At 41.3% G+C, this 23,864-nt stretch overlaps 1 protein-coding gene across 1 annotated transcript in view; it reads left to right on the top strand.

The window, feature by feature from the left end:
* Positions 1–23,864, top strand: part of kalrna (kalirin RhoGEF kinase a) — a 675,519-nt gene that overhangs the window by 415,191 nt on the left and 236,464 nt on the right. Inside the window, exons 22-24 of the mRNA XM_048598757.1 lie at positions 9,865–10,047; positions 15,618–15,736; positions 23,123–23,189. Of these exons, the coding sequence (XP_048454714.1) occupies positions 9,865–10,047; positions 15,618–15,736; positions 23,123–23,189 (369 nt within the window). The remainder of the gene's footprint in view (positions 1–9,864; positions 10,048–15,617; positions 15,737–23,122; positions 23,190–23,864) is intronic.

Genomic DNA, 23,864 nt, shown 5'->3' with positions numbered 1-23,864 from the left:
TATTTTTGTATATTGTGTTATAGTGTAAGTGTCTAAAGTTCTGTGAAATTTATTTTCTATGTGTAAACAGTACGTAAGATAAAGCTTATCCTGCTATCACATTTAAAGATAATTCTTCACTTCTAGTTTTGAATGAATCAAAAATGTATTTTCTGGTATCCGTTTAATTTGCACTCCAACCTCAGAAGGCTAAACAAGTTGAACAAACCCGAAAATAAATTTCTGTTTTTGCGTTATCCAAATTCCACTGATGAAGCCTCTAATTACCACAAGAATTCAAAATTATTAGTTGAGTATTTTCTCGGGCAACACTTGTTTTTTGGAGTGGGCATGATGGGACAAAAGAGTCAGTCTTTTTCCTCCTTTGCAGCTATTTCTTAGTGGCATAATATGTTTATTGATTGGTTTTGTATAACGGCGGTGGTAGTTTAATCCATATTTAAGTTTTGTTGCCACATGGGGGCTGCAGTATGTTCAGTTAGTTACAGATCTAGCACTCATGTGCTTTGAGTTGAATTTTTGATGTGATAGTAATAAAGGATCTGGAGCAATGGCAAGTAAATGGCATTAAGCTACATATAATCAAAACGAATGGACTTGTACTTCACAGCATACTAATAGTTGCAGTGATTTTTCACTCTTTCCACAATATCTGCTACCTCTTCTGAATGAGATATACGAGTGTGTGTCTTTGTGTACTGGGTAGAGAGAGGAGACAGAAACAAACACTTATTTACTTTGCTCCTATGATGCTGCTTGGCCTGCTGTGTTCATCCAGCCCTGCACCTTGTTGTCACTTATTTACTTTAATTATTATAGGCAGTATTCATTGAGTACCTGTCTTTATTTCACCTCTCCTCCTTTACCATGTCTCTTAAGACCTACTAAATCTTCAATAAAACTTTGGTCACCTTGATGGGTTTATCTTGGTGCCTGTTCTGAATGACCTCCATCTCGCCCATGATCAACGTGAGGAATGATCTACAAGTACCAATCACACCTTACCTACCTAAACTTCTGCTCTTCACCTCACTAACTATACATGGGGCTGTATGGTGCCCGTCTTATACAATCATGTGTCAGGATAAGTGAAGAGCTTGCCACTGCAGAGACCACTGCTGTTCACCATGTTGGCATCATATTTAAAGCCCAGTGGCACACCACTTCAAACACTGCCGGCCCTTCACCCTGTGGACATACACCATTATCCCCAAAGAAATGACCCAGATAGGCAGGTTAGCCGCTTTGTTTGCTGACAGGGATCTGGAGGTTCTGGTCGAAGTGATGGTGGAGAGGAGGAAAGAGCTGTATCCAGAGGTCATGCCTAGAGTGAGATAGTGGCCTGGGTTTAGTGCAGCATCCTGGGTGAAACGTAACGGCCAGCAGTCTGGTCTCTCCTTCAAACAATTTAGACAACTCAGACCAGAAAGATATGAACAAATTTGCCCAGGTGTCCCACAATGCCAAAGTGGTCAAATCAATACGAACACAAGCCTGTATCAACGAAAAACAATCCCAACTTCAATAGGATCAAACTTACAATAATCTTTAATACTAAACTAATCTTTAGTACTATTTGGCCCCTTAAGTTTACAATACTTCCTGAATCTCTTGTAGGTTTATGCAGTTGCACTCTCTCTGGCTCAGTCTCTGAGTCTGTGAAGCTGCTTTCTTCTCTCTCTGTGGATGATCAGCTGGTCTCTGCCTCTTGCCATGCTGGTCTTCTCAGGAGCTCTCAGATGATTTCAAGAGCGGTTCCAAGAGAGAGGTCTGCAGGTGAACCCTGTTTTTATACCTTTTAGATAGTTTTCTGGAACTTTCCATAGTTCTGGCCAATCAGGGAGATACACTCAACAGTTTGAAACAGTCAATCATTTGGATGGCATGCTATTGTGAGTTCCTTTGTGTATCAAGACCTGGTGCCTTTTCTGTCTGAGCCCTCCTTTGTTTGGTGGATACGTTACTGGGGATATGTCTGTCCAGAATAACTGTTGCCTTTTACATTACGCTAATGTCATTGGCACCTGTCTGCTGTGTTTGCACTGTGTCTGGTATGTGGGTTTTGTGCCTTCAGTGTTTTACTTGGCCAATGTACCCAGCATTCCTTGCTGTTTGGCCAAGTTAGCAATCTGTTCCTGTTTTAGCAGCCAAGAGGCCGCTACTGAGCGCAGGCAGTCATTTAATAATCTTCAGCACTCCACAAGGATAACTGTCATCATCTTCTCTCTGCTATCTCACATTCTCAGGGCCACCACACTCCTTCTACTAATGCTCATGGACTACAGCTCTCAGTATTGTATCACATCCACTCAAAGATCTTAATCATCCCATCCTTAAAAACTACTCGCCCTTCCTGCCCTCTGCACATCCTACCTACTCACTGGGAGCGCCTTATCATCTCTCCTGCTCATACATCACTAATAACTTCTCTTTCAACCACTTAGATTGTACTCAATCGCTGCCTTTGTCTTTTGAATAAAAATAGCTGACCACTGGGCTGAGAAGGCCAAGACCAGCAGCAGAAGGAGGAGAGCTGTTGGACATAAGGCTCCTCGCGCAATATAAAGAAAAGGTTTTGCCATACTCTTTGTAAATGGGGAGATCTCCATGTGCAACTGACCTAATATCCTTCATTGTGTTGAATTGCTGTCCCATTACCACCAATACTAGTTCATGCTTAACCTGCATCAGCTTTTATCTCTGTTAGACAACTAAAGGCACCCAGCAAATCTCAGCTAAGAAGGGGTCACCACAAGTTCCCTACAGCTCTGCCTCCACCTCTGAGGAAGAAGCTAGTAAAGCCTTGGGGATATACTGGCAAGACTTTCACCTACTTCCTCCGCCAGTTCAGACCCTTTCACCTCTGATGCATTCTCTATCTGAAGTAGATTCAGGACACATTCTGGTGAGCACATCACTGCCACAACTCTGCTGCTGGTCAAGGAAGAAACACTCCAGGCCTCTGGCAACCCTCAAGAGTTCCAGAGTCCAGGCACCAGGCAGATGACAATCCCATGATTTTAGCCATTGACGACTGGTCAAAATGCACAGAGTGTCAGAGAAACAGTAGGCTAGTTTGCCAGAGGCAGTCGATACACCGAATTGAAAGCAAATTGGTGACAAGCCACTCTAAAAACAACGTGGCTATATGCTGTAGCACCTAGAACCCAGGGGAGTTAATAATGGCCAAGAATCCCACTGCCCAGACTGCTTGACTATCATTGCCGTGGAGGAAAGATATGAATTCCTGAGATCTGGAGAAAATGGCAATAATAGTATCCTGGGTGCATTTTGTGGGTTTATGATTTAAGATGTCATCCAAGTCATGATGGGTCACTGATGTAAAAATTCAGGGCAGCTGTAGCTCTGGGGCTGGCTTACCACCCAGTCCTACTGAGCACAAGTCCTTCTCTGACAGATAACACAGTTTAGTGCTGACGGCCCAGAGCATCCTTAATCTTAGCCTTGCATTGTTTTGGGAGAGCTGTCAAAAATGGCAATGGGGTAAAATGTCAGGAAGGAAGTTGTATTTCTTTAATGGTACTCCTAAGCCCTCACATCAAGCACAACAAAGCCAAGTGTTGTGTGTCATGTGGCAGAGGGGCTCGATAATTAGAAGAAAAAAATCAGAGTTAATATTTCGGGTCCGGCGACCCTTCCTCAGAACCCAGACCTGAAACGTTAACTCTGATTTCTTTCTTCACAGACGCTGCCAGACCTGCTGAGCTTTTCCAGCAACTTCTGCTTTTGTTCCTGATTTACAGCATCCACAGTTCTTTCAGTTTTTTGCTTGATAATTAGATCTTTGTCATGCCTCAGTGAGGAGGCCTGAATTAAGTAACCTTGTGCAAATGTGTGTTGCACAACAAAAGCTGTCATACTTTATTGGCAGAGTTGAAATCTGGCAGTAAGCAGACTAAATAGCTGTCTTTCTCCCCCTCACCACCTCTGTCGCCCATAGAAGACACCTTTGAACATTACAGACCACGTGCAGTATGCGAATGCGGAAATTCTGAGGCATTGTTTTGCAGTGATCGTTATGGAATGTGTTTCAGGAATGCCAAGTCCAAGTAATACTTTAAGTGACTTTGTTTGATCATATTTGTTTAGCTGACATGAGAAAGAAGCAATTACTGTGCACAGTGTAGAGTTCCTGATTGTTTGTGGTCATAATTTATAACGTTCAGTCTTAGACAATGCATGGTTTGCCAATGAGATGCAATTTGATGCCGAATGAGCGGTCTTACTGAATCAGTGGATGCATGATTTATGTAATTGCCCCTAGCATGACCTCAAATTCAGAGAATTTTACTCGTCTACAAAGAACAAAGCAATAACTTACTCCACCCACTTCCCACATGGTGGCAGCCATTTTGGCTTGTTATTGAGCAGTTAACTTTGGATCGAACATGGCAAAGTTTCCACTTTGAGTCCTTGAGAGTGACTTGTAGACTTCTGCTACAATGCAGGATAATCCCCCATCCTTCACGCTCCCTTTTGTGTTATTGTCCTAGTGTCTCTGATAACCTTTCAGCCTCCCTCTGTTTCTGTCAAGCCTCTTAATAAAACCATTAATGTTTCCAATTCACCCAGAGCACAAGGCTTTTTGGATTTCAGTGCTCTTGTAACTCCCTATGAATTATCCTCACGTGAAGGCAAGAATGCTCACGATTGTGAGCCTCTTCTCTCCCCCCCCCCATACACATATATATACAGGAGCTATCGTTTGTTCCTATACTCTAAGATCCCATCTTTCTATCTTGAACTGCCCCTTTTCACTGTATTCATTCCCTCAGCAATCCAGTCTAAAGTGCAATCAATTCAACCAGACTTGAATTACCTACTTTCCACAGCACTTCATGGACTGCCCCAATAAGCCCTTGACAAATAATGCCCAAACCCCTATGACTGAACATGGCCCACCCCCATCGAACTGATTTGCGAGGACAGCCCTGACTGAGAACAACCTAGCCCCTTATTGATGTCTCCACAGCACCCAACCTGTGATGCCTGGGCTGGTTGCATTTGACAATGTCGCCTGGACAGCAAAGACACAGATCCCCAGACTCTGGTAGACTGACTGACTGTGGCCAACCCCTGAACTGGAATCCAGTGTGCCCCTTGACTTACTGTGATGATACACCATGACTGATCATTGTCCCCCTTTTACCCCACTCAGAACTGCTGCCTTTCGACTTTAGACATGGGCTGATGGCCCTGCCTCTCCCTGAGTGCAACCCCAGAGGCTGGCTACCTGCAGTTAAGTACTAAGCAGTCCTCCGACCCCACCAGCACTCTGACTACACTCCCCTCACCCAACTTAAGCTGACCTCACCACCTAGCACCCTATCCTGCTGGCACCCTACCCACCCCGCCATCTGACTCACTTCTCCCTCTTGCCTCAATCACAATCATTCACCTAACTGCTGAAAAGCTGTTTAAATGTCCTAAATTTTCTCAATGTGTTAGCTAACGGAGACTTACTGGAATACAGCAGCTATCGTTATAAAACGGGACATCATGGCTTGAAGTCCCCAGGCAATCCCACACTGTGATGAAGGACTCAGAAAACAGATATGCACTGCATTTCTGAAGAATCCTACTTTGGAGATCCGAGCCAGAAATGTGGAACTTCATTGCAGTATAAATAAAAGGAGTGAAGTAGAATTCAATGATGACTATCACTACTCAGAAGTTTGAGGATGTTGTGTCTATGTGTATGGATACATATTAGTGCAGACAGTTAAATCTATGTTGTATATGTAAAATGGCAGGAGTTTTTTTTTACTGGCATGGCACCCGATGATGACCGAATGAATGCAACATTATATGACCATTCAGCACAGTGACTCAGTGGTTAGCACTGCTGCCTCACAGTGCTCGGGATCCCAGTTTGATTCCACTTTCGAGCAACTATCTGCGTGGAGTTTGCACATTCTCCCCATCTATGTGTGGTTTTCCTCCCACAGTTCAAAAATGTGCACGTTAGGTGGATTGGCTATGCTAAATTGCCCATAGTGTCCAGGGATGTGCAGGTTATATGGATTAGTGATGGGAAATGCAGGGTTATAGCGATAGGGTAGCAGCGTGGGTCTGTATGGGATGCTCTTCAGAGAATGGGCTGAATAGCCTGCTTCCACACTGTAGGGATTCTGTGATTTGAGCTCTGCTAATTTCCCCAGCAGTATTTACTATTCACCACAGGGTGGCAATATTGTGGTGTACAGCGAATCATAAATATATTGCTGAAGACACATTACAGTCCATTATATTCCTCTCACAGAGAACAGAAATCTGCAATTCCTGTTTAACTCACTCCTGTATTTGCTGAGTAGCATGGCTGAACCCGTGGGCCTTGTCATGCTTGTTAGCCTCTTCTAAGTGACAGTATTGTCAATGTTACAACTCTTTTGAATAGTCAATTGGCTCTTGATCTGTGCTGGCTGACCCTGTTAACTATTTAACTGATCTCACTTTGTCAGTCCTCTGCTCTTCCAGCTGCCTCACTTAAGTTTTGACATTCCTGTTTGCCTGCCTCACTGGACTTGTAGTCCTATGGCCCATGCCATGGCTCACTGAAGCAGCTGGTAGGAATTCAATAGTAACCATTTGGAAAACAAGGTGTAGAGCTGGATGAACACAGCAGGCCAGGCAGCATCAGAGGAGCAGGAAGGCTGACGTTTCAGGCCTAAGGGTCGAGGCCCGAAACGTCAGCGTTCCTGCTCCTCTGATGCTGCTTGGCCTGCTGTGTTCATTCAGCTCTACACCTTGTTATCTCAGATTCTCCAGCATCTGTAGTTCCTACTATCTCTGAACCATTTGGAAAAGTTGCTTTTCTCCAGCCTCTTGGTAGCCTTGGATTTTTTTTCCCTTCCCCTCTGCCTTATTTTATTTTCTACTTTCTCTGTCCTAGTCAACTCTAAGTCTGCCGTTTCTAATTTCCTTAGCCAGAAGCCTGCGAATATTGGATAAAGACTGAGATTGATAGGTTTTTGTTTGGCAGCAGTACTAATGGTGCAGAACAAAGATGAGTAGAGACTTTGATATGCGTACCAATCATGTTCTAATTCAGGGACTCTCAGGCCTTCTGCTTTTGAGAACACCGCCGACATTACCAAATCAATGGAGACCCTATAACCTTAAAATTTAGCTGTACAACTCAGTAAATGTATTTCTTATTATTTTAGTCTTATTTAATGTTAAACTTCTTACTGGTGCTAAGCAATGATTCTAATAAGGCATGGAAGTATTTTGGTGAGTATATGTGAGTGTGTCATAGTCAACATCTGTTCAGCTTCGGTACTTTGTTCTCATTTGAATTTTCTGAAAATCCAACTTTGTGTAAGTGGTTTGTACTAAGTGGTTTGAACATCTCCTGTGCTGTAGAAGAAGCAGTGCTGCATTTCTCAGAGCATTTAGACCTGGAACTTGTAACCTCTCCACAAGGACAGGATCTCAGAAGAAGATTATTCCAAGACTTCAACACAGAAGGAGGACATTCGGTCCATCATGTTTTCCCTGGACCTTGCAGAGAGCAATCTAGTTCCTGGCAGCAATCAGTTCATACCCCACAATCCTGCAATCCTTTGGCACAGGGTATTGATCCTTTTACCTTTTGAAAGCTGTTATAATCTGTTTCTACACTGAACCAATATTTGGTGCAGATTCCCATACCTCTGTTTATAGAAACATATTCAAACAGCCACACTGCTCCAGTCCACCAGAAATATTTCTCAGATTCCTCTAACATATCAGCAGATTTGGAACAACTCCTTCTTTCCTCCCTGTTTGTATCTTTACATAAATGATCGATGGCTTTCTCAAGAACTGATTTTGTGGGCTGTTCCTGACCCTTCTCCCTACATATTTTTGTTTGTTTATAGCAGCACCAATCACAAGAATATCCTACGCACAGAATTAACCAGGAACTTTTCTGCCTGCTCATAGCTTCCAGCCACATTTATGTTTATGACTGTTTCTGCATCCTGCTTTTTCCAGGTTCTATTCTTGAGAGGGATTGATTCTGTATGCTTTTCTAAACTCCTGCTATTTGGTCCTTAAGGTTTCCTGCTGTCTCTTCCCTCTGAGTGGGTGCCTAAATAGTCCCCATCCCTGTTACATCTCAGGCTGAAAGAACAACAATCAAAGTTAGAGATTTAACTGTAAATGTCACATCAGTGAATTTGCCATGCTGGCTGCTTATCTTCCACCCACAGTCAAGTGACCCATACTTATTATTGTCTCAGAATATCATGACGTATCTTCTGCTGAAGTCCATGCACAATCAGCTATCATCATGACAGTACGTTAATGGGCTACAGGCTCTGAGTTTGTTGCTTTGCAGTTTTAATAACCTGAGACTTCTCACTATTGAAACTTCCATCCCTATGCATGTGATAATGCAAACAGAATTCTTCTGTTCAAATGGAGATGTGAGAGGTGTCTTGCATATCAAGAATGATAGTAAATCAGATATCACCCAGTCGTAACTAACGTTGGTTCTTTGATGTTGTAAGGCTGGAGAAGATCACAGTGATGGGGAGGGACAAAACCACGAAGGGATGTGAGCATTGAAAGGATCATTTTGAAATTGTGATGTTGTTTCAATGCAAGCCATTGTATGTCAGAAGACACAGGGATGACAAGGGAGTTAGATATGAGCAGCAGAGCTTTGAGGGTAGAATGAGGGAGGTGGAATAGTCAAGTCTAGAGGTAAGAGAAAGAGAGACAAGTTGAGAGACAGAGTTCACCAGTTGTACGGAAGGAGGAATAAAGGTTTATACAATGGTATGGATATGTAGTTGAAGCCTCGTATTTCTGAGTTAAATATGATGCTGGGGTTGCAAATGGTCTGGTTCAGTCTCAGACTGTTGCCAGGGAGAGAGCCAGAGTCAGTAGCTAGGGAATGGATTTTGGAATAGGGAGCAGAGGCAAAGGCTTAAATTTTCCCAAATTTTAATTGGGAGAAATTTCTGCAAATGTCAAACAAACAATCTGACAACTTCGGATTAGTGGATGGGTTAAGAGATGTGGTGAGTGAAAGCTAAGAGTAGTCTGTGTACGTAAAGTGTTCTCTGAATGTGATTGAAGTGTTCCCTGAATGCCATTGCCCAATTCTCTGGTGAATGAATTGCTGGCTCATTGACAGGCAGATCACATGGTGCAAACTACGATGGCTGCCAGTCAAATGGAACCAAGTTGATCCAGGGGTGTAGAATAATGGTGTTGGGAGAAACTATGAGGTGGCAGATCCCTTAGAAAGATGGATCCCAAGGGGACCCTGGATGAGAACCTCTGATCACATTCAAAGTGAAGAGGCTCAAATGACGAAATTGAAAGTATTTGAAAATGGTATTAAGTCATTTAAGAAATGTCTTTTTGTAACTTGATGTATTGCTGTTAATTACAGTAAATAAACCAGTCAGCAATGATTAGCGATAACAAGGTGCAGAGCTGGATGAACACAGCAGGCCAAGCAGCATCAGAGGAGCAGGAAAGCTGACTTTTCGGGCCTAGACCCTTCTTCAGAAAAAAGCAATGCCATGAATTTCCTCAGATTTTTAGCCATTGTGCTATAACATCATTGCAGGTCCCAAGCAGAATCTCAATCACCGTCCCTGGAAAATTTCCAACAGATCTGGAATAGGAAAGAATCTTGATGCCAAACTTTCTATCTTGATTGATATGTTAAATGTTAATATTCTCCATTTAGTGTGATACCAAAACATGACAATGTTTCAAAGGAGTTAAGGAGCAATGATTAGCAGCTTTATTCCCAAAGTTGAAATTGGATTGGAATGGAGTGAGAATTAGGAGCTCCATTTCATCTCTGTTGATTCAAACAGTATTTCTTCTCTGATCTAGCAAACCAAGGAAAAGGTGAAGCTCATCATTCAACTGGCTGACAGCTTTGTGGAAAAGGGACATGCACATGCTTGTGAAATTAAGAAATGGGTCACAGCAGTCGATAAACGTTATCGAGATTTCTCACTGAGAATGGGAAAATACAAATCATTTTTGGAAAAGGGCCTTGGAATCACCTCCGAGGTAAGCAGGATCACTCAGTCTCATTGTATAGCACTTTGTGAATAATTGTTATGGCAGTTTTGTCACTTTCACTTTCAAGAAAATGCTTATCTGACTCCAGAACTCCAGAGGCTAGTTTAATTACAGATCTTTTACAAGCATATCTAAATCAAAAAGCAATGCCATGAATTTCCTCAGATTTTTAGCCGTTCCGCTATAACATCGTTGCAGGTCCCAAGCAGAATCTCAATCTCTGGAAAATTTCCAATAGATCTGGACCAGGAAAGAATCTTGATGCCAAACTTTCTATCTTGATTGATATGTTAAATGTTAATACTGGCCATTTAATGTGTTACCAAAACACGACAATGTTTCAAAGGAGTTCAGGAGCATTCATTAGATTTTAGATTTTCTTCGTTGGAAAATTCTTTAGGCCTTAGCAATGAAAATTCTGAATCATACTTGGACTATTTTATTGGATACTGACCATCTCAATAACTGTTCTATAGTTAAAACAAAGTGAGCTGTCATTCCGGTAGTTATATCCTTAGATCCTCTCAAGAGCACTGTGTAGAATTAATAAGAGCAGTTGCTTAGCTCAGCAGAACAGTGCAAACAAAATATGATGGGTAGTGACAGGGTGGATGTCAAAAGGATGTTTCCTCTTGTGGGAGAATCTAGTACGAGATGTCATAGTTTAAAAATAAGGGATTGGCAATTTAAGACAGAGATGAGGAAACTTTTTTTTCTCTGAGAGGGTTGTGAATCTTTGGAACTCCCTTTCTCAAAAGGCAGTGGATGCAGAATCTTTAAATATTTTTAAGTCAGAGGAAGGTAGATTCTTGACTTCCAACGAATGAAAAACGATCAGGGGTATGTAGGAATGTAGATTGAGGTTTAAATCAGATCCGCTATGATCTTATTGAACGGTGGAGTGGGCTCAAAGGGCTATGTGACCTATTCACGTCCCTTGTTCATACGTTCATAATGTTCAATCAGTCATGATTGTGTTAAATAGTGAAGCTAGCAATTGCGACTTTGCTGAGTTATTATTGGACCAATCATATTCACAAAGCTAAACTTTTTATTTTGAAAAACCTGTCCTTTAGATTAATGTTCAGGATCTGGGCCATTAAGCCTGTTTCACTATTTAACACAATCATGACTGATTGAACATTATGAACGTATGAACAAGGAACATAAATAGGTCACATAGCCCTTTGAGCCCACTCCACCGTTCAATAAGATCAAAGCGGATCTGATTTAAACTTCAGTCTACATTCCTACATACCCCTGAGCGTTTTTCATTCGCTGGAAGTCAAAAATCTATCTTCCTCTGACGTAAAAATATTTAAATATTCTGCATCCACTGCCTTTAGTGGGTTTTTTGCAGGAAATCCGATTTCTAGACTACAGACTAGATATCATATTATCCAGTTTCAGTGTTAGGGTTTTGTTAAAAGCGCATTTGACACCAATACATCCACGCGACACCATATGATGGTTAGCATCGTAGACTGGTGGGAGCGGCATTCCAATTTTTAAAAATGGGGATCACTCTTTTTCCATTGGAATCTTCTTGAAGAGATAAAAGGGGTAATCTGCCATGGGTGTCTAAAGAAATAAGGGAGGCTATCAAATTGAAAGAGAAGGCATACAAAGTGGCCAAAAACAGCATGAAACTAGAAGATTGGGAAAACTTTAAAGGTCAACAGAAAGCCACAAAAAGAGCTATAAAGAAAAGTAAGATTAGAGCATGAGAAAAAACTAGCACAGAATATAAAGACAGATAGCAAAAGTTTCTATAAATATATAAAACGAAAAAGAGTGGCTAAAGTAAACGTTGGCCCTTTAGAGCATGAGAAGGGGAATTTAGTTATGGGATACGATGAAATGGCCGAGGCATTGAACAGGTATTTTGTATCCGTCTTCACAGTGGAGAACACTAATAACATGCCAGTAATTGACAAAGAGACGAAGGTAGGTGAGGACCTGGAAACAATCATTATTACGGAAGAGGTAGTGTTGGGCAAGCTAATGGAGCTAAGGATTGATAAGTCTCCTGGCCCTGATGGAATGCATCCCAGGGTACTAAAAGAGATGGCGGGAGAAATAGCAGGTGCGCTGGCGGTAATGTTTCAAAATTTGCTGGACTCTGGGGCAGTCCCAGCAGATTGGAAAACAGCAAATGTGACCCCACTGTTTAAAAAGGGAAGTAGACAAAAGATGGGGAATTATAGACCGGTTAGCTTAACCTCTGTAGTGGGGAAGATGCTTGAGTCTATTATCAAGGAAGAAATAGCAAGGCATATTGATAGAAATTGTCCCGTTGGGCAGACGCAGCATGGGTTCACGAAGGGCAGGTCATGCTTGACAAATCTTTTGGAATTCTGTGAAGACATTACGAGCAAGGTGGACAATGGGGACCCAGTGGATGTGGTGTACCTAGATTCCCAAAAGGCCTTCGACAAGGTGCCGCACAAGAGGCTACTGCATAAGATAAGGATGCATGGCGTTAAGGGTAAAGTATTAGCATGGATAGAGGATTGGTTGACTAACAGGAAGCAAAGAGTGGGGATAAATGAGTGCTATTCTAGCTGGCAGTCAGGGACTAGTGGTGTGCCTCAAGGATCGGTGTTGGGACCGCAATTATTTACAATTTATATAGATGATTTGGAGTTGGGGAACACGTGTAGGGTGTCAAAGTTTGCAGATGACACTAAGATGAGTGGCAGAGCAAAGTGTGCAGAGGACTGTGAAACTTTGCAGAGGAACGTAGATACATTGAGTGAGTGGGCAAAGGTCTGGCAGATGGAATACAATGTAAATAAATGTGAAGTCATACATTTTGGTAGGAGTAATAGTAAAAAGGGTTATTACTTGAATGGTAAAAAGTAGCAGCATGCTGCTATGCAGAGGGACCTGGGTGTCCTTGTGCATGAATCACAGAAGGTCGGTCTGCAGGTACAACAAGTAATTAGGAAGGCAAATAGAATTTTGTCCTTCATTGCTAAAGGGATTGAAATTAAAAGCAGAGAGGTTATGTTGCAGCTGTACAAGGTGCTGGTGAGGCCACACCTGGAGTACTGTGTGCAGTTTTGGTCTCCTTACTTGAGAAAGGATGTATTGGCACTGGAGGGGGTGCAAAGGAGGTTCACTAGGTTGATTCCGGAGTTGAGGGGGTTGGCTTATGAGGAGAGACTGAGTAGATTGGGATTATATTCATTGGAATTCAGAAGATTGAGGGGGGATCTTATAGAAACATATAAAATTATGAAGGGAATAGATAAGATAGAAGTAGAGAGGATGTTTCCACTGGCAGGTGAAGCTAGGACAAGAGGGCATAGCCTCAAGATTAGAGGGAGCAGATTTAGGACTGAATTGAGAAGGAATTTCTTCACCCAGAGGGTTGTTAATCTATGGAATTCCTTGCCCAGTGAAGTAGTTGACGCTACTTCAGTAAATGCTTTTAAAAAAAAGTAGATTTTTTTTTGAACAATAAAGGAATTAAGGGATATGGTGAGAACGCGGGTAAGTGGATCTGAGTCCACGAAAAGATCAGCCATGATCTTATTGAATGGCGGAGCAGGCTCGAAGGGCCAGACGGCCTACTCCTGCTCCTAGTTCTTATGTTCTTATAATACACTGCCTTCCTACTTACCTATGTTTATGTCAAAACCCACTCCTCCCCTCCCCTTCAGTGACGCCCCCCCCCCCCAATCCCCTCCACAGGTGGGAAAATGGTCCCTGTCCAATAGCCCTGACTGACTTATTCTCATTTGGGGTCTGCTGGGCCTCCTTCATGGACCTGCCTGCAGTCTGGGCAGTGCCCACTGTGGACCTCTGTTGTTGCTGGCATTGTTGGAGCTGCCAGTCAATTGGCTTGAGCAGCAGCTCCAGCGAGTGAGGTTTCCTCTCTCTGTGGGGCAAGGTCTGACTCGCCAACTCTTCAGCCTAGCCACAGCACATTCTGGCTGCAGGGCAAGTTTCCTTCTGGCCCATCAGCTCATTCCTGACTTCCCTTTTGGGGGAGCAAATAATCTGCAATCCCTTGAATTTTCTGACCCATATTTTCAAAATGACTTATTTTGATTGGTTTATTTTCCCAAATAGAATGTTGGCCCCATGAGGAAATTTCTATTTGAAAACATTTAACAGCAAAATGAAATGTGAACAAGCTACGCTGTGAATCCGCATCAGTCTTTTGTCCTAATTCAAAAAGATTACATTAGTTCCTTTTCAGTACAGATAACCTAACAATGCTGGTAAGGTATTAGCTATGCCCTTGCGGTCACAGTGTAAACAGATTTTACCTGAGATTCATTATGCTTTGTTGCTAAGGTAACTGATCAAATATGAGTGTAATGCTACACCTCTGAGACACGGATGTGGCCACTTAAGTAGCTTTCTTCACATTTCATTAGCCTCTTTTGCCTTTAGTTATTTATTAAATAGAGTATTTTATCATCCTGAAATTACTGGGCTGGGAAAATTATAGATTGACAATGTGTGGGACCAAGGGATTTTGGGAGGACTAAAGTAGACTGAGTTTCTTCTGGAGAAACATCCCAATGTACATTGCACTCATCTTCCTAATGACTCGCATTATGAAGGGTAATTCAGTACATTTCCCTTAATTCTGTTATGTCTATTTCCCACATGCCTTTGTGGATAAACATCAATGTCTTAAAGGCACAGTGTGTCACGACCCTTCCACAAGGTGAAAATATTTGGTGAAAGTGACACTGATCCACTACGATCGATCGCCATGGCTTTAGGCCACATCTTTGAACTCATGACAAGAAAAATCATTTGGGCACCTTTATATTCTGAATTAAATTAGAAAGCTTTGGATTTCAGTTGAATGAGAATGTGAGGGCTACACAATATGTTTCCCAATGGGAATCCTATTTATATATTTATATGCTGAAGAAGCTAGCTCAAATGAAAGGTGCCACGGTGGCTCAGTGATTAGCACTGCTGCCTCACAGCACCAGCGACCTGGATTGGATTCCAATGTTGGGTAACTGTCTGTGTGAAGTTTGCGTGTTCTCCCTCCGTCTGCATGGGTTTCTGCCAAGCGCTCTGGTTTCCTCCCACAGTCTAAAGATGTGCAGGCCAAGTGGATTGGCCATGCTAAAGGTGGGGTGATGGTGGGGGTCTGGATGGGATGGTCTTCAGAGAGTTGGTGCAAACTTGATGGGCCGAATGGCCTATTTCCACACTGTAGGGATACTATGATTCTAATAGAAGGTGGCCAAGGTAGCCTGATCAAGCACCAGAAGTGAGTCAAACCAACCTGATATTCCCCCATCCCCAGGTAGATCAAAAGACCCATACAACTCTTGAAGATCTATCCTACGAACTGCATTTAAATTATCTCAATATGGTGGAGTAGCTCTGTGTCCCCAAAGTGTAAACACCTTTACAATGTTTCTACTAAGGCGTGTGATGTGTGACCTTACAACATCTGGGAACAGTAATGAAATGTTGGCCTCAGATGATCCTTACGGTCTTGTTTCTAATGTGTTTCTGTTTAAATGAACTGTGATGTTTGATTGTTGAATTCTCAGTTTGTGTTTAATTTGTAGGACAATAAAGATCTAGAACTGGACATCATCCCAGCGAGTCTCACTGACCCTGAGGTTAAGCTGCGAGATGCCAACCATGAAGCTAATGAAGAGAAAAGAAAATCTGCCAGAAAGAAAGAGTAAGGATCAAGCTATGGTTGTGTTATATGACAAGAAACCATTTAAATCAGATAAGGTGGACAGCTATTCTGAGAAATTTCATTTGCTGCATTCCTGGGATGGAAGGAGTTCGCTCATACAGTAAGGTTGAACAGGTTGGGTCTGTAGACAGTGGAATTGAGAAGAATGAGACAATCTTATTGAAATGTAAAAGATCTTGAGGCAACTGGATAGGATGAATACCAGGCAATTTTTGCCCTTGTGGGGAAGACTAAAACTATGAATCATAGTTAAGAACAAGATATCTCCCTTTTAAAACCAGGATGAGGAGAATTTTCTTTTCTCTCAGAGGGTTGTTAGAACGTGAAATTCTCTTTCACAGAAGGTAGTGAAGGCTAGTTCCTCAATTTATTCAAGGCTGAGTAAGAAGGATTTTTGATAGACAACTGAGCCCAGGGTTATGGGCCACAGACAGGAAAGCGGACATAAGATCACAATCATGTCAACCATGATCTCATTGAATGGTGAAGCAGGCTTGAAGATTCAAATGGTCTACTCCTACTCCTAAGTCTTATGTAATAACAGTTGATCACATGAATTCATTCCTTGCCCTGCGTTTACCTGTGTAATAGAATGGGCAAAGCAGAAGGCAATGTATAATGCAAAATGTTAAAGCAATAGGGTGAAAATACAATTGGAAAGATTAGATTTGCTGCCTATTGGATCGATGCCTGGAAACTGCATGTGACTAGTTAGCAAGGAAGGAATTGAAAACCTGGACTCAAGGTCTGATGTGAGCAGGCTTATTAGAGTAATGGAAAAACCTGCAAGTGTGCCAAGCCCATTAGACATTTCAGAAATGAAAGTCATAGATTTTTATTCGATGATAGCATTAAGGTGGTCATAGTCAGACAGAGATAAGTTACAGATTAGCCATTATCTAAATGAATTGTGGGATAGGCTAACTATGCTCTTTCCTGATGACAGCTTGGTACCTTTCCAGCTAGCCCCCTCACACAGTTGCTCATGTAATGTCAGGCTATAGCATCAGGCAGGCCTGTCATAATGACGCAGCCACCAGAATGTCATTTCCAGACTTCAGAAATCCTGAGATTAGAGTCCTATAAATCCCACAATGCATTGTTGAATATTGCTGTCTTCACAGGCCTCAGATAGCACTGTAGTATCCCATGAAGCCACGTTTCAAAGAGCATCTGGCAGCATAAAGAAGAACATATTGGACATGAAATCATGTGCTCTGTGATATGGCTGGTTTTGTTCGATGTTTGTGTTTGAGAAGGAGTTTGGCGCTACTTCACAATAGAACATATAGGCTCTTCTCTCCCTTTCTCAACCATTGCCTGCCTTAAGCAAATCTATTTTGATAAATGCTCAAGAGAGGAACTTAGGAATTGGAACAAGAGTTAGCCATTTAACCCTCGAGCCTCTTATGCATTTATTACTGAGCCTATGCCTGAAAGACATTTTCCCACACTATTCCCATAAACCTTCAGACCGTTGATATTTAGAAATCTATCAACCTCTGTTTTGAATAAATTAATTAACTAGGCCTTCATATCCTTCTGGGCCAGAAAATTCCTCAAAGATTCACCACACTGTGAGTAAAGATATTCCTCCTTTTCTCAATCCTCAGTAGCTAACGTATTAATCTGAGACTGTGTTCCCTGGTTGTGAATCCCAAGCCATGGGAAATATCCATCTTGTCTTATGAAGCCCTGTAAGAAGTTTGCATGTTTCAGTGAGATCATCTCACATTCACCTCAACCCTAGAGAATATTGGACTGGTTTTCTAAATCTTTCTCCACAGGAAATCCCACTGTCCCTGAGATCAATTTGCTGAAAGTCTGTTGAACCCTTCCTTGAAGAGACCGAAACTGTGCATAGTACTCCGCGTTTATGCCAAAAATCAGTAACTTGCTGCAAGACTTCTTTACTCCTGTTGTCGAATTCTCTTGCAATGAAGTCGAACATACCGCTTGCCTTCTTCATTGCCTGCTGTACCTGCATGATAGCTTTCAGTGACATCAAGTCTTGCCAATCTTTCATCGTTAAAGATGTACTCTGCATTTTGGTTTTCTTACCAAAGTGGATGCCTTTGTTTTTCCCTATTATGTCCATCTGCCATGCTCTTGCCCACTCACTCAGCCTTTCTAAATCCCCTTAAAGCCTCTTTGCATCTTCCTCACAGCTCACATTCTCTCTAAGCTTTGTGTCATTAGAAAACTTGTAAATGTCATATTTGGTCCTCACATCCAAATCATTGATATAGATTGTGAACAGCTGGAGCCCAGGCACTGATCCTTGTGGCAGCACACTAGTCACAACCTGCCTACCTGGGAAGGACCGGTTTATTTCTAATCTCTAGCATGCTGGAGAATGCCTGTATACTACCCACAATCCCATGTGTTTACCTGCTTCCTGCATGGGGCTTATTCCAAACTCACCACGTCTGCTGGTTCCCACATATTTATTCCCCTAGTTGCATTGTCAAAAAACACTAATGCACTGATCTATCATGATTTCCCTTTCATAAATCTATGTTGACTCTGTGTAAAATATATATATATATATTATGGTGACAGGCCAAACATAAAAAGAAGAGAGAAAGAGAATGGTGAGCAGGATAAGACTACATTAAAGTAAAATATGACCAATTAGAAGGTAACTTCGCACCATAGTCTGCCATATATCCACGGCAGACAATGATGCAAAGATACCTTCTAATTGGTCATATTTTACTTCAGTGTAGTCTTATCCTGCTCACCATTCTCCTTTTCTCTTCTGTTTATGTTTGGCCTGTCACCATAATATACATGAGAATGATCTCATGAACTCTATAGTAAAGGTTTCATGATTGGGTTGTTGGAAGAAAAGATTTTCTAGTTTGAAATTATGAAAAATTAGTTTACAGAATAATTCCTTAGTAGCACAACTGAGAAACAATTTTGCTAATCGGTTTTGTCAATGTTAATATTTCAGATAAAATTTGTGTACTTTCAAAGCATGTGGACTTAACCAGCTTGCATTTTCACAAGTTTTACAAGTGTACTAACCCCTCTTATCTAGAGGTCATGTTTAGTCAGATGCTATTCTCACTTGAATAGCAGAACTTTTAGATCAGCAGAGTTTGCAGTTGTGATCCCATGACTGGCATATCTCAGAACCATTGATTTGAATTTTCCCAGCCCTTTGGAGATGGCAGGGAGGCAGGACAGCTCGACAGGCACGGTGGCTCATTGGTTAGGACTGCTGCCTCTCAGCGCTAGGGACCTGGGTTCGATTCTACCCTTGGGCAACTATCTGTGTGGAGTTTGCACATTCTCCCCGTGTCTGCTTGGGTGTGCTCCGGTTTCCTCCCACAGTCCAAAGCTATGCAGGTAGGTGGATTGGCTATGCTAAACTGCCCATAGTATCTAGGGTGGGAAATGCAGCGATAGGATGGGTGTTGGGTCTGTGTGGGATGCTCTTTGGAGGGGCGGTGTGGACTCGATGGGCCAAATGACCTGCTTCCACACTGTAGGGATTCTATGATATGCTTGGGGAAGGAATATAGAAGTCCCCTATCTCCTATCTGCAATGGCATATTGCCAGAGCAGGTACCTAAGCAACACAGCCCTCTTCAGTTGAGCCACTGAACAGCTACTCCTTGTCCCAATGGTAATTTTACCTGAGTCAGAAAGACCTGACACCATGTGAGGAGACCACCAGGTAAACCCCAATCCGGGTCCCTACTTCCACAAAAGAAATTCCTCACTCTTCAAGAGCACCTCAGCATTGAGGCATTCTAATGCTTCAACTGAACCTTGGCAATGACCGTTTCTAGCTGTGACACCGCTGAACTGCCAGCCCTCTGAGTGGGCCAGCAGTTCAAGGGGGCAGGCTGCTGTCCTCAGTTGGTTAGTAGCCCTGGTGGCAGGCTTTTGATTGACTGCCATAGATAACATTCCACACCAGGGTCCTGTTCAATGTCTCCCAACCTCTCTCCATCCCCATGGCCCTCAACCCTCACCCACCTCCCACCTCCCACCTGCCAACGGAGCAAGGCCTCTTCTTACTTACAGCCTGGGCACTGGGACTTCAACCTCTTTTGAAAAATTCAGCCAAGCGTGTGCTTTAGATTGAGTGTGCATGCAGTGTGCCTGACATGCCAACGCATGCCAGAACTATCCAACATTTTCCAAAGAAATTTAGGTTTTTGAGCCAATCACCTATCTACGTAACCGACAAGGAAACAAATAATTGTCACTTTATCATTCACAAAATTGACCAACTCATTCTAAGTGATAGAAAAAAAATGTTATTATAATGATAATAAACTTACACTGCAGATTAATTTTAAGTACTGAATCCTCAAGATATAATGTAAACTGCAACAAACAGAGTTGGTTTGTTTTATTGCAGTTTCCTTCTTGCAAAATATGACTCATCTGTTAAATCACACGGTAACATTTGAATTGACTTGCATCAATTTGTGACTAGGTTCAAGGACTTGACTGAATAGACAATTGTAGTTTAAACAACCAATTGTTTTGACTGTATAGGAAAACAGACAGGGACAAGCATAAAATGTTGACAATCTTCCGAAAGAAAGTAAATGTTGAGCTTATTGATTAGTAGTGCAATAATGCCTGTCGTACCTCGGCTCTGGTAGTTGTACAACAAGAATACAAGTTGGAGTAGAAAGTGAATTCACTGCTGAATTGTGATTCAGGTACTTGTCATGTGAGCAACAGAATGCAATACTCTTTGACTGCCAGTAATCCATTTCAGTGTGATAGCCTGGGAACAGTTTAAACTGTCTATTTATTTAACAATAGAAGAGCTCCTTCAGGTCTATCCTTTTATGACTATGATTAAATTCTGCACTCTACGGTACTGTTAGTTGTTACTTTTATTATCTCCGGACTATATTCATCAGCCTTTCAAAACAAACTGCTATTGTTCACAGAAACTGAAAATTTATTAATGTGAGCAGGAATTGTCAATTAAAAGGAATTGGCGTGGCTTTACTGCAACCTGTGTCTTTGTTACTTTTATTTTCTGTTTCAAAATATTGCGACAGACCATGTGTCATTCTGCACTGATATGTCAGTGTTGGAGCCTTTACACCCATTATTGGAATCTCTGGAACACTTTGCTTAATTGCTTTGCTAAATCAATTGTTTTTGCCTTCGGCATCACTAAAACTATGCAAATCATAAATTATTTATTTCTTCTTAACAGAACTGTAATTACAATTATCTGGTTCCCACTCAAATGTGACTAATTATCAGTCTTTTTCCCATAAACTCAAGGTTTAATGTTCACATTCTGCCTCAGAGGACATGGACATGGTCAATGGCACTTTTGCCTTTAGGTGTGAAGGCTGTAGGTTCAGGTTCCATTTCAGAGACCACATAAAAATCTGAGCTGTCGCTCCAGTGAAGAAGGAATGCTAGATTGTAAACATATCAGATGTTGAACAGATGCCCTATTACATATCTCAAGTGGATGTAGATTTGATAAAGTTATTCAAAATCATGAAGGCCCTGGATAGAATAGATTGGGAAAAATGTTCACATTGGTAGAAGGATCATGAACAGGGGTGTACCACTTTCAAGTAATTGACAAAAAGAAGCAACGCTGACACAAGAAAAAACCTTTTCATGCATTGTTAAGTCTGGAAGCATTTCTGAGAATGTGGTACAGACAGGTCTACAAGCCATTCAATCGGAAAATGAATTATTATCTGAAAGAGAACAGTGTAAAAAGTTCTGAGGGATAGCCAGGGAATGGCTCAGTGTTGAATGCTGCTGCAGAGAATGAATAAAAATGACTGGCTAAATGGCCTCCTTCTGTAGTGTAAAAATTCTCTGATTCTGTAAAGATTCCTTGGCAGTATTTTGATTTTCTGGTCATTTTCATGTAATCATGTGTCATATTTATAGGGGAAGTGACACCCTAGTAGTATTATTGCTGGACTATTAATCCAGAGATTGGGTTCAAATCCCGCCACGGCAGATGACAGAATTTGCATTCAATGAAAATGTGGAATTAAGAGGCTAATGATGATCATGAATCCATTGTTGATTATCAGAAAGACCCATCTGGTTCACTAATGTCCTTTAGGGAAGGAAACTGCCATCCTTACTTGGTCTGGCCTACAAATTGTGCTCAAATCTACACAAGTCTTTTCCCTTGATTTTCAATATAAATTCATCTGTGTTTCACCAAGCATAAAACTTGCCACGAATTGATGAAATCAGTGCTTTGAAATGCAACAGTTGTGCAAAAATTTAAACTTTAAAATTTTAAAGCTTTAAAACTTATATGTTGATATACTTAAAAGTGATGTGTGCAGTTTGATTAATACAGTTAAAATGTAAGCATGTTTAGTCACAGCATCACACCACTCTCTGTGAGTAACCCAGTTTTAAATTACTGAACATGATTCTAAAAATAGAGACAGACTCATTCTCTAGTGATATTCCTGTAGACTGTAAATCTCAATAGGGAATCACAGTCAAAACATTTTATAGTGTCCTTATTAATGATAATACATTCAAAACAGCCTCTACAAATGTCTGCAAATGAGCACAACTATTGGAACCTTGCAACAGTTATTAATTAATCTTGAGCTGGTGCCAGGAATATAGGTTGACAAGTTTTGAGCATGATGTATTTTAAACCACCAGAAGATTGTAAAATCTCAAGTTACTTGAATAGCTGATTTTCAATTTAAAAGTTTTCTTAAATCATTTGCACTGGTTATATTGATTTCTGTTGAATTGCGCCAAAAATACCAAGGCAACCAAGTAAAAACTCTAATCGAAGAGACAGTTCCGGAGGTAGCAATTTAATCTTATAAAGTACCCAATATTGTAAAAAATAAGTTTTTAAAAACAAAAACTTCATCTTTACATGGAAATCAGCAAGTGTGTAGAACTCTGCTGTTGAGTAGGCTCATGTTTTAGGCAAAAATAACCTTATGAATAGCTGTAAATCAACTGTGAGAATTTGTGCCAAGATTCTTGATTGAATCTGGAATATTTGAAGGGAGTGATAGCTGCAACCCCATGGTGAGTAGGCCAGCTCGAGGGAGCCAAATTTTGAGATCAGGAGGACTCTTTTTATTAACTTGTAAAAATGTGTTACAACTGTGGCTTGTGCTTTAGAGGCAGGTTGTGTTGCTTCATGTATGATTTCCCAGTCGCCTTGTTCAAGACGTTTCAATAAAGCAAGGATCAATACTTAGGTTTGGAATTAGTATGCAACAATCATTTTCCTGTTTCCTGTCCAAATCTTTTCTTGGTTAGAAAAGCTATGTTAATATTTGTTGTATTCTCTAGAAGTGTACCATTTTAAACATAATATGAACAGAACATCCTCTCTTGTTTCTTATCCAGGTTTATAATGGCTGAACTCCTCCAGACTGAAAAAGCATATGTTAGGGATTTACATGAGTGTCTTGAGGTATGCAATTTGCTTCTTTTCTGTCTTATAAGACTGCCTAATGTATGTTCAATCCTGTGGTTGTAGCTTCCATTCAAATCGTCAGCAAATTTCTTCCTAAAAAGCATTAATGTGCTCTGAGTTAAAGGTACATCATTTAGAGTGAACTTTCTGCTTCTTGATAATTCAAAATTGATGATAGCGCCAATGAGTATCCAACTGGAAATGCATGATGTGAGACAGACATTGTGTGAGTTTGGCTCTGTAAGAAGTAGAACTCCATAATAATGTCAAACAGAAAATGCTCATTGCTAAATGTTGAAAGATGCTTAAAAGAGCAGTTGATGGATCTCTGAACTACTTAAGCAACTCACAAGCAATTTTTAGGGTTGATTTTAAACCTTTAGGGACATTTGTTCCCAAGTGCAAGACTTTCTTCAGAAACTAGAATCTGATTTAGAGCCAGACAGTATGATCAATGTTCATGACTGGATCCAAAACATTGGTAACTAGTTCCTGTCCATCTAAACCAATCATGTACTTACTTCTCTTAGTTGGCCTTTTTCTTTCTATATCCCTTCATACTGCATTCAGATGGCTGCCAACAGCTCTTCACCCCTCATCTGGAAATCTTATGAAAACCAAATACAGGATAACAAGGTGTAGAGCTGCATGAACACAGCAGGCCAAGCAGCA

Source organism: Rhincodon typus, chromosome 7 (assembly GCF_021869965.1).
Source record: "Rhincodon typus isolate 14 chromosome 7, sRhiTyp1.1, whole genome shotgun sequence".
NCBI lineage: Eukaryota > Metazoa > Chordata > Chondrichthyes > Orectolobiformes > Rhincodontidae > Rhincodon > Rhincodon typus.
The sequence above is the reverse complement of the archived record's forward strand: the minus strand, read 5'-3'. Positions and strand labels throughout refer to the sequence as shown.